The 11,920-nt window shown below is 32.7% G+C and overlaps 1 protein-coding gene and 1 long non-coding RNA gene across 2 annotated transcripts; both read left to right on the top strand.

The window, feature by feature from the left end:
- Positions 1-2,546: 2,546 nt before the first annotated feature.
- On the top strand, positions 2,547-4,064 carry LOC122513560 (cytochrome P450 4C1-like). The gene is made up of 6 exons (XM_043629965.1): positions 2,547-2,558; positions 2,811-2,957; positions 3,028-3,096; positions 3,356-3,521; positions 3,617-3,796; positions 3,873-4,064. Exons 1-6 carry the CDS (start codon positions 2,547-2,549, stop codon positions 4,031-4,033), a joined length of 735 nt encoding a protein of 244 aa, XP_043485900.1. The 3' UTR covers positions 4,034-4,064.
- Positions 4,065-4,317: 253 nt separating this feature from the next.
- On the top strand, positions 4,318-5,003 carry LOC122526753. Its single transcript, XR_006306205.1, has 2 exons — positions 4,318-4,472; positions 4,794-5,003. It is a non-coding gene; the product is annotated as an uncharacterized LOC122526753 (long non-coding RNA).
- Positions 5,004-11,920: the final 6,917 nt, after the last annotated feature.

Genomic DNA, 11,920 nt, shown 5'->3' with positions numbered 1-11,920 from the left:
TTGTATGACTACAAGTATTTGTAAAAAGAAGATAAGAATTACTTTCACAAGTTTTAGCATCGTCTTCAAGAACACAGAACTGGTAATACAACACTTCAGTTAATAAGGTCGTTAGGTAAATGTGAACAACTTCATCAATTTTTTACTGTATTTCTAAATAGATACAATATCCACATACTGCATAAAAAAAAGTACATGCTCACATTACTATACATATATATCATGTAGAAGTATTGGAGTAATCTTCGCCAGAATAATAATAAAAGAATAAGTCTAGGTAACACTATTAACAGGAATATTTATACATTTTCTTGCTATTTAATAATAAATAGCTATTTGATTTGTCGCAATAATTACATGTATATGTTACCGGAATAGTGGAAAATCAGGCAATGTTAGCAAATCCCAGGCATTGCCCTCAATGCAAGGCATTTTCTAACGGATTTTCATCATTTTCATCGGAAATGTATTCATATCTCTTACATTTCCTAAAAATTCTTTAGAATGACCAATGAGAAACCGTTAAAGTAAAAAAGCAAATATGAAACATTTTGTTCTACACTCCGTTATCTTCCGATACGATGAGGAACAAAAGAAACAGATTTTCTAAAGTAATCTCTATGAATATCTGTCTAAACATAATATAATTCTCTACTACGTATCTCTACTAAATTTCAGTTTATAGAGATGCGCATAGTATAGCGGCACACACAGTCTCAGAAATCTGCTTAATGCTCGCTTTTGTTTATGTGTTTGTTGGGGCGTGGTGTGTGTTTAATAGGGGTGGGTGGGATCTGTTATCCGATAATTTATTCTTCTCAACATTGCTTAAATAGTAAGTTAAAATTCTATAGGATACCAAAGTGTTACGTTCAATGCTTAGGAAAAGTTCATAAAAATTCTTTTGTTTCCTAAATTGTCAAAAAACGCTTTGCATTGAGGGCAAAGTCGGGGAATTGCTAACATTGCCTGAATTTTCCTCTATTCCGGTAACATATACACCAAATAGAATCCAGTGCATCATTCTATTCCTTGTATTACGTTACAGTTTTCTTCTGGGAAGCATTGTTTTTTTTAATTTTTTATTATTGTTATTCAGTTTAAAAGGCACCAAAGAAAGACTTAGTTGTCTTGAAAGAGTGATAAATGTTAATATAACTAGATCATAAATGCATTTATTTCACTATGTAATCATTTTTTCGATCGATATATATTCTAAAGCACCATTTTTACTGTTATGTTAGCACTAACAGTTTAGCACTATCTGTTCTAGCTCATAAATTTTCCATATTATCACAAATTATTTTTGTATATATATTGTGACGTCATTTTTCCGCTCTTAAAAGTTTTTTCCTGATAACGCTGCTAAACAAAACGACTATGATATTAATGCGCATGAAGAATATAAGAGCAACACAACGTTAATATGGTCTAGTATGCTCACAGAGACAATAAAGTAATACTAAAAGATACCCTTTTAAAGCATTTATTTGGTGCTTGTCGCAAAAGTCAGGATCGTTAGTGTATTTGCATGTGATATTGAGATAAAAGTCAAGAACTTTCTCGTTCGCACTGTTATCGGAAATATATTCACGCGAAAAAATATACGACGTCAGATTGTTTTTCGTATTATTATATTAAATTACATCTTTTGCGCTATGTGCAAATGTATGTATATATACTTCTGTTTCTACTTTGCTTGACTAGAATCAAATTTTTTCACTTTCATTTTTCCTGGAAATGACAACACTGCTCACAGATCATAAGGAGCATGCGAACAACTTGTTTACCAACTCTGTATTATCGTTAAATAAGTTCCACATTTAATTGCAATCTTCTGGTAAATATCAATGATTCTTTTTAAAACTCAAAGACATTTTATAAATTTATACAAGATTAGTTTCTTATTTCTTGTAATAAGCATTATCGTACTTGAATCAAAATTTGAATAAATATTATTTTACAATTATGTAGAAATATAAATTTATATTTGACAAACAATAAACTGAATTTTCTTGTTGATATGTCAAAGTCGTCAAGTTATCTTTACGTAACAATTAAGAAATAAGTCGTTTCAAACTAATCAAGTACGTAAATAACGATATTTCATACTATGATAAGAGTAAGTAAAATATTATTAAAAATTATAATATGTATGCGTATTATGCAAATTCTTCATGTCTTTTGATATATTTGGCTATATTATATTTTATAATATCAAAATATAGATATCAGTCCTCACTAAATACAAGGAAGATATATCGAATTACTTTATGCGTCAGCAGCCGTGGCGCAGTGATAGAACTACTTCCCGCTCGATCATTTAAGTAAAGCAGCGAATACGATTAGTACTTGGATGGGTGACCCGCTTGAGAAAAAGAAGAGGAAGAAGAAGAAAAAAGATGACTTCATACCGTAAATTTGAAATCGCTTTGCCGCGCATCGTAAATACCGAAAAACTTCGTAGTGTCGATCGGAAAAAAATCACTTCCATCACATTTTCCCAAACGCCAAGAGAAGTATAACTTTAAAAAGAAGAGTTGAAAATGCGTTGCACAGTATTTCGAGAAATGTACGTCTTTCCTATTAATCATTTGTGTATCAAAGTTTACTTGAATATATCTAGAATTAGGAAAATGTTTTTTTTTCTTTCAGATAATTACGGAAAAGAAAAGGTTTACACAAACAAACTAATGGAAAATACTTGCAAATCTATGAGAATATTGAAGAGGATGACGTTTCTAATAAAGATTCGGAGAATTACGATGAATGTATTCTAATTTTTTAAATAAGAAAAAAGTTAATTGAAGAAACAGGGTCAATACAATTTTTATGTTACAGATTTGAAGTCCAAGAAAAGACTTTCTTTATTAGATCTGCTTATAGCCGCATCTTGGAATGATAATCAAATAGATGAGGAAGGAATTCGTGAAGAAGTTGATACTTTCATGTTTGAAGTAGGTTTTCGAAAATATTCTTACTTAGAAGAGAAAAGATAAAAACTATTCTAAAGAGCAATATTTTTAGGGTCACGATACTACCGCAAGTGCACTGTGCTTTGCTTTGTGTCTTTTTGCTAAGCACAAAGATGTCCAGGTAATATAACCAGCTAAGATTATCAGTTAAAAAAAAAAAGAAGTCTTTTTTACTTTTTTCACATTAATGAAGAAATATTCATTGAATCGTTACAGTAATTTTAGTGTCTTGCTAGTATTATTAGTTTTTATAATATTTACTCTCAATAAAAAGTATTTTCATTGCTGAAATTGGCAAAAAAATTATCAGAACTGTATAATTTTTTTTTACGATTTTTATAGAATATACAATAAATCATCAGTGACGTATTTATTTCTAGGAAAATATAAAGGAGGAGGTTAAATCGATTATGCAAGAAAATAATAATTTGACGATATCTTCTCTTCCAAAACTTTCGTATTTGGAAAGATGTTTAAAAGAATCACTTCGTTTGAATTTATGTGTTCAATTAATTTTCTGGCACATTTCTTATGATATGCAGCTGAGTATGAAATATTTGCATATATATGTATACTTTAATATCACAGTTATATTATTCATTCCTTTTTTTATTTTCTATGTAATTGCATTTATTTTGAAGAACATTATTTAATTCCATCTGGTACGATGGTGGGAGTAAACATTTACAGCGTACACAGAAATAAAAAATATTGGCCAAATCCAAACGTTTTTGATCCGGACAGTTTTTTACCGGAAAATATTAAAGGACGACATCCCTACTCCTACATACCATTTAGTGCGGGACCGAGAAACTGTATTGGTATGTGTCTCATGTTTCAATCAGCACAAAAACTATAAAATTTTTTGTTTTCATTCTTGTATTTTTCATGCTGCAGGTCAAAAGTTGGCAATGCTTGAGCTTAAACTCTTCGTAGCTTTTCTATTCTACAATTTTGAGTTAGAAACAGTTGATGAGCTAGACGACGTTACGTTTTCGTCAGATGTCATTCTTACATTTTCTAAACTATTTCGAATCAAATTTATATCAATTACATAGTTTTTTTTACTCATTATACTGTACAAAATAAGAAAACATACAAATGAATTTGTAGAGAATTTAATCGTTATTTGCTAATCTTGTTAGAAAACAAAATGTACTTCTAATTTGCTTTTTATATCTGGATAATATATTTTAATATTAAAAAAAATACAATTTAATATTTTTTATATGTATATATATTTAATAATTACATAATAACGTAGAACGAAAAAATATATATATAGGATCCGAGTTTTATTATTATATTATACGTTTTATCATTAAATTGTCAGCGCATTGCATCGCCTTTTCCTATAAAGCTCGCATTTTCTCGCACCTCGTTCTATTCTACCACGAGACCTGCGAGTGACTACATCGAAGAGAACTGCTTCCTTGTGCAACGATTACATCATCGAAGTACTGCGAGCGACAAACGACAAAGGCAGTTCTACATGAGGTCAGAAATTATTTTTCTATTTGCATATGCATCTCATCACACGATAGCCGCCGACAGGCAAGCTAATTGTAAAGCATGATTAATTATTAATCATCCGTTTTCTCTATAATAGAATTCTAATTCAATTCCCACTTTAACAATCTTTTCTTCTCCTCGTTTGTTACATTCAAATTTTATCATTCGCAAACCCACTCGTAATTCTTTAGGTTACTTTCTGGTAAGGGCTTTACAGCTTGACCAAAAACTTACTCCACATAATACTACGCCACAGGACATAACAATGTTGTATGAGACGATAAGCGTTGCTGTCTTATCTCGTAGGCTGCCGACAAAGACACTAGTGCGTACATCGTAGGGCGATATATGTTTGTTAGTTTTGGGTAACACAATCCATCGAACGAAACAAGGAACGGCGTGGACGCAACGAATCGATGATCGAGCAACAAAGGCAATCAGCGTTGAGCGATGAATAAGCGAGGTTCTGCGTTTTGTACTTGAGTTTCAAATAAAACTGTTTTTTCCTATTAAAAATCCTCCAATATCTCTTACTTCTTATACGTATTCTCTCCTATATGCTTATGTTAGTTCTAAAAAACTTCAACATAGATAAATTAGACGATAGCGAAAGTAACGAATTCGCAGAAATAAATTAAAATGAATTTCCTGATTTGTTTTTAACGCAATTCATACTATCTTATAAATCCTTACTAGAACAAAAAACAAAGAGCGATTAATCCCTTCTGTGAATCCTGACAGTGAACTTCCTCGAACATCCGATTGAATCAAACGCACTGCATTTGTGTTCTTCAAATTTCACGTCAAAAAATCCGAGTGCAATTGAGTGATATTGTCAACCGTGAGTTTCCTAGCGCGCTTTGGCAAGTCAAACTTCGTTGACCACCTGTTTTTTTTTCGTTGCTAATTTGAACATAGGAAAATTTTTCGATCGACGGACTATGTCCGTGATCAACTTCTCGTCACGATTAACCCTGATGGGTAATCCCGTTGAAAGAAATGGAAATTATATCTCTCACCGTTGATTGTCGCCTCTATGTCTTGGATATGGTGAATATATAAATATCACCTTAATTGTCGCCTCTACGTCTACCACCGAGTTATCTCCTCTACGTCTACCACCGGGTATAATATCTGTAAGACGTATTCGTCTTTACAGATGAATTCTTTGCCTCTCTAATAATCCTCTCGCTTGTTGTCTCCGGGTATCTTGTTTCCAAGTGTCCTTGTAGGCGTCCAGCGTTAGAATAGGCCGAATGTCTTTTGTAATGGGCCCTGCAGGGTGCACTCACTCGACGGTCGAGTGGTGGAGGTTATGAACACTATTTACTAGTAACTCTCTATCGATTAGTGGGCGCACAGTAAGTATCGATTTTTAGTTACTATAGATTTTTGGTTATGATCGATTCCGATCGTACATACTCCCCCCGTTGAGAGGGTACCGATAAATAACATTCTTACTCGGGTAAGTATATCGTGATGTCTTACGCTAAAGTTTACAAAGTTTGATCGTAGATTGTTTGATAAAATTGCATATCGCTGGCCAGGCGATCTAATCGTCTTGTACGTACAAGAATGATAGTTATGAATTTATCTGAGGTGTCAAGGTTTGCAGTTAACATATACAACAGAGTACATTTAAAATTATTGAATAAAATATAAACAATCGCTGCGCTTGATTGTTTTTCTCGGACGGTTTTCACGGTTTCGATTCGAGTCTCCTTATCGATTGTAGAGTGTGAATCCTGGACATTCCCACTGTCGTCTCACTTTAAGTATCATCGAAAATGGTTTGCCACTAAAAATATGTTGGAGTTAGTGTTATGGAATCGTTGAGGTTGTAAGTTTAATATTTTTTTTTATTTTAATCGTTCGTGTAATTAATTCTTCATAAGTGAACAAAGTTCTTATACGACTCATGTGGGATGGTGTTTGATAGATAAATGATGGTTCCGGCAGCAATCCGGGTTGGGAGGAAAACGGAGGTTTGATATGTCAGGTATATCTCCTACCTATTATGAAGTTGTATATTTTCGTTTGCATTCAACCGAGTTGATCAAAGTCTACAAATCTTTTAATGTATAGCTTGTTTCGTTGAAATTAATATCGTTATCATATCGTATAAATGGTGGTCCGAATATCGGTGTGGGTATTTTGAATGATGAGATTGGTCATGAGGTTGCGAAATGATAAAGATGTTAGACGTTTCTTCTGGAAAGTTAATTTCGCGTTTCTTAATCGGTCCCCAACTCGAATCAAGTCTGCTTCGTCGATAACCGCTCCCCCCGAATCGGTTAATCTTTCTCTTTCGGCGCGAAGTTGTTCGTCTTGTACTAATTTCAATACACGTTCTATTATTTCCGCGGTAAAGTCTTCTCTCTGATACGAGTGCGTCTTAACCCTTTAAATGCTATAGTCGAACGTATATTTTCGGATATTATTTCTATTGTGTTGTCTGTAGAAGACGGCAAAGAAGGAATGATGCACCATATGAACGTAAACAATATGACATCGGATTATGTGTTGATAATTGTTTGAGATTAATCGTATACAAATGAGTTATTAGTTTGACTATTATTTTCTTAAATATCAATGTGTTAAATGTTAATTTCGTAAAAATATATATTGAAGCCTTTTCATGATTCTATAATCCTTTTTATGATTCGTTTAAATTTCTGGTTGTGAATATTCAAATATATTATAATTATCAAATTACAGTGATTTCAAATTCTAGCAGGTGAGTAAATAATATATATTGAAAATAAAAAATGTTTCATTCAATGCAGAACAGACAACGAAATATCAACTAGATGGTCTTTTATATTATAATGTGTTATTCACCGTAGACGAGATCTATACTGCTCGAGAAAGTATTCTTTACTCAAAGGGTCAATCCATCCTCTGCACCATGTTTTCAATAGTCGCGTATAGTTAAAAACTGAAAAAATACGCTCTCCGACTATACCTCGCGATTTTCGATAGAATATGATGTTTCGTAACTCTTTCACGACGATATATCGGCGCGATCGAATAGGTTAGATGTTCGTGATAAAGTTATTTATGTACAAGACTCTAGTTATAATTTCGGCTCTGAACGGGTGATTGGCGCTTTTGTCCTTCGCGAGCTGTTTTAAGTTCCGGATGGTGATAAAAGATACTGATGCTACATCGAATGTGATCGAGTTGAGTTCAATGTATGAATCCGTCCGTTATGAGATCGTAATAAATGCTCTACCAATGTATCCTGTATGATGTGCTCGACTAGTAATGTACTATTAAGAAAGATTCCGTTTATATCTATTGTCTTAAAGTTCTATCACCTCTTTTTAATGCGGTACTTCGCGATTATAAGTAGTAGATTCTATGTATTTAGCGTGACGACGCGGACTATAGGAGTTAGTTATGTGGATTCGAGGTTTGTTGGGATGTTGACGCGAGTGTTACCTGTTTCGAAAATGTGGGGTCACGCGTCGAAGGTATGTTCTCATTATCGGTTCGGTGTAAGGATGTGTGATGTGGTTGATGGCATATTCGACAATTCGATGATATGCATGCACCTTGATGCTTTCGCAAACCGTTTTGACATATTTTATAATTTCGAATTATCTCCCATTTGCTGGTTATCGTCATGTCGTTATATTTAGGACAGCGGTACAACGAGTGTTCGACTCGATCGCAAAGGATGCAGTTGTGCGATGTATTAATGGGGACCGAATGCGTAAGATAAGTGACCTGCCGTTTTCGCGATTCTAATATGTTCGTTTGGATATGTTTACGTTTTTCGCGGGGTTCGTCCTTAATATTCGTAGTCAGCTTCTGTGATGCACTGTATTGGTGGTCTATTTCTTTTAAAAATTTATAAAGTTCCTTACGGGTAGGGTAATCGTTCGAATTGAGTTGTCGATCCCATTCTTCCCTAACGCTATGAGGTAAAAGGCGTTCGATGATGCGCACTTGTAGGGCATGAGGCTCGTTAAATGAATCAATCATATTGAAATATGCCTCCGTATCTCTTATGAGTTTTTGAATCCCCCTTGCCGAATTGTCCTCGGAACGTGTTAAATCCAGAATCGCGTCGAGAAGTCTTGCCAGAAGTACGCGTTTTCTATCATATTTTTCTAGTAATGTTTCCCACGCGAGTTTGTAATTCGACCCGTCCCCTGAATATAGTTTAATCACTTCGAGTGCACGGCCATGCAATGCATCTCGAAGATACGCATGTTTTTCTAAATCGGATATGTCGGTCCGTGCGTCTATCAGAGTTAAAAAACCTTAATTAAATTCCAACCATTCTTTTAATTTTCCATCGAATCTAGGTATCTCGATTCGTTTTAATTTAATCTGCCATTCGGTCGTACTAGTCTAATTTGAAGTTATGCTGCTATCGTTCGCGATGTTTGCCGTGGATGTTCTCTTTTTTTTAATTATAGATCCGATTGAATGATATCGGTTAAAAAGATCCTCTAAATCGTTAAATTCCTCGTCCTCTTCAGGGCCGAAATCTATACACTCTAGATGCGATCGTTCGTATTCGTTTATTTGTTTAGTAATTAGGCTAGTCAACGCGGGCCAAACACGGACTTTTTTAGCTGACAGCTTCAAAATTTGACCTAAGGGTAAGTTGACGACGCTGAATCGAATGGTGCTAGTTATAATAAAATCAGCAACCGGTATCTTGGGGAAAAAGGGTAAAAAAGGGTAAAATATAGCTTTATCTTAGAATCTAGGCATTTATTCGAAAAAAGTTTGAAACAAAAGTTGTAGAGAATTAAAATATACATAAAAAATGTTGTATGAGTTATCTTCGTATTTTCAAAAATAAGCGCATAAAATTGGATTGAAGATGGGAACAAAATTGTAAGAGTGGGAGAAAGCAAGCTTATCCCTCCGTCGCGTTTTACACGCGAGCGAGCTAGTGTGCGTGCGAGCGTCCGTGTACACTAATACACAAACGAAGGATCTTCGGCAATCTTCGAGACTCTCGGTCTTGAATGAAAGTGCGAGTGAGAGAACAAACCAATATTTCTCTCTTTTTATTTATCATGCGATAACGAGTATTATTGTCCTTGGCCATCGATTGTTGAGCGTTCTGATATTTCTCTTTTATATTTTTTCTGTCGGTAGCAAGAATTTTACGTCTGGCCATCGAGCGTCGAGCGTTTTGTATACGAGTGCGAGTGAGAAAGAAAACCGATATTTCTCTCTTTTTATTTATCATGCGATAACGAGTATTATTGTCCTTGGCCATCGATTGTTGAGCGTTCTGATATTTCTCTTTTTATATTTTTTCTTTCGGTAGCAAGAATTTTACGTCTGGCCATCGAGCGTCGAGCGTTTTGTATACGAGTGCGAGTGAGAAAGAAAACCGATATTTCTCTCTTTCTATTTTTTCTTTCGGGAGCGAGAATTTTTCGTTTTGGCCATCGTGCGTCGAACGTTCTATATATCTATATATATCGGCGTATAAGCGCGGCATTTTTAAATCGAATCTTGATGCTTATGGCACGCCGTTTTTTTATTTATTGTCAAAAATAATGAACCTTGAGTAAAAAAAAAAATAATTCATTTTAACAGAAACTATTATTATTTATATAGTTGAGAGTAAAAATAATGAATTAATTTTGTGTCTCGCTATAAAATTAATTAGAATAATTAATTGATATAAATTCTTGGCCTCACAAAAATTTATTTGTATATCAAATTGAATACGTATTCTCTTTAAGACGAAATTTAAAATTTAAATATTTTTCCTATTAAATTATGTATTTTATAAAATTTTAAATTACTGACTTTATGTCTCGTAAAATTTATTAGTGTATCAAACTAAATACATATTTGAAAAAGAAGAATTTTATAACCACACATAAAATTAATTCAAGATATATATGAAAGGATATTCTAAAAACGTGGAATTTATTTTTTGTCTATACATAATTTTAATTTATTTTTATTATGTTATAAGAAAATAGTAATGCATTCTGATTCATCTTCGAAGTCTTAAGAATTGTATGAAATAAATTGAGCTATTATCAAGTGGTGCGTTAGCGTAAGTAGTAACGTCTTCGCTTCTCGCGCTGGGTATTAACATTCGATTCTTTGTAGGGAAATTATTTTTTTTATAAGTTTTTCTATTCTTAACAAGGAGCGGTCAGTGAGTCCTACCTCAGATTTTTTTCATATTTTGCACTAACGATATAAAATTTATTAAGAAATCAACATTATTACGCGAGTAATAAAGTTACTAATTATAAATTAAATAATATCCAATAAATAACAAAAATTAATTTTTAACGTGCCGAAACGAGACATTTTTTAGGATGATATTTACAGGATGAATTTGTAATTTAAGTAATAAATCTTCCTTTATTTGTGCAAGACGTAAAAAAATTTATTGCTTTTAATTTTTTTGTAATAATTTTAATTTTTTTCTATATATAATTAGAAATTAGGAAATGTAAAAACAATTTATATAACCTAAGGATAGAAAAACTTATAAAAAAAATAATTCCCCCACAAAGAATCGAACGTTAATACCCAGCGCGAGAAGCGAAGACGTTACTACTTACGCTAACGCACCACTTGATAATAGCTCAATTTATTTCGTACAATTCTTAAGACTTCGAAGATGAATCAGAATGCATTACTATTTTCTTATAACATAATAAAAATAAATTAAAATTATGTATAGACAAAAAATAAATTCCACGTTTTTAGAATATCCTTTCATATATATCTTGAATTAATTTTATGTGTGGTTATAAAATTCTTCTTTTTCAAATATGTATTTAATTTGATAAACTAATAAATTTTTACGAGACAAAAAGTCAGTAATTTAAAATTTTATAAAATACATAATTTAATAGGAAAATATTGAAATTTTAAATTTCGTCTTAAAGAGAATACGTATTCAATTTGATATACAAATAAATTTTTGTGAGGAAAAGAATTTATATCAATCAATTATTCTAGTTAATTTTATGGCGAGACACAAAATTAATTCATTATTTTTACTCTCAACTATATAAATAATAATAGTTTCTGTTAAAATGAATTATTTTTTTTTTTACTCAAGGTTCATTCTTTTTGACAATAAATAAAAAAACGGCGTGCCATAAGCATCAAGATTCGATTTAAAAATGCCGCGCTTATACGCCGATATATATAGATATACAAAACGCTCGACGCACGATGGCCAAAACGAAAAATTCTCGCTACCGAAAGAAAAAATAGAAAGAGAGAAATATCGGTTTTCTTTCTCACTCGCACTCGTATACAAAACGCTCGACGCTCGATGGCCAGACGTAAAATTCTTGCTACCGAAAGAAAAAATATAAAAAGAGAAATATCAGAATGCTCAACAATCGATGGCCAAGGACAATAATACTCGTTATCGCATGATAAATAAAAAGAGAGAAATATTGGTTTGTTCTCTC

The sequence above is a fragment of the Polistes fuscatus genome, unplaced genomic scaffold (assembly GCF_010416935.1).
Source record: "Polistes fuscatus isolate 324 unplaced genomic scaffold, CU_Pfus_HIC Scaffold12, whole genome shotgun sequence".
Lineage (NCBI taxonomy): Eukaryota > Metazoa > Arthropoda > Insecta > Hymenoptera > Vespidae > Polistes > Polistes fuscatus.
This window is presented reverse-complemented; position numbering and strand designations above follow the sequence as displayed.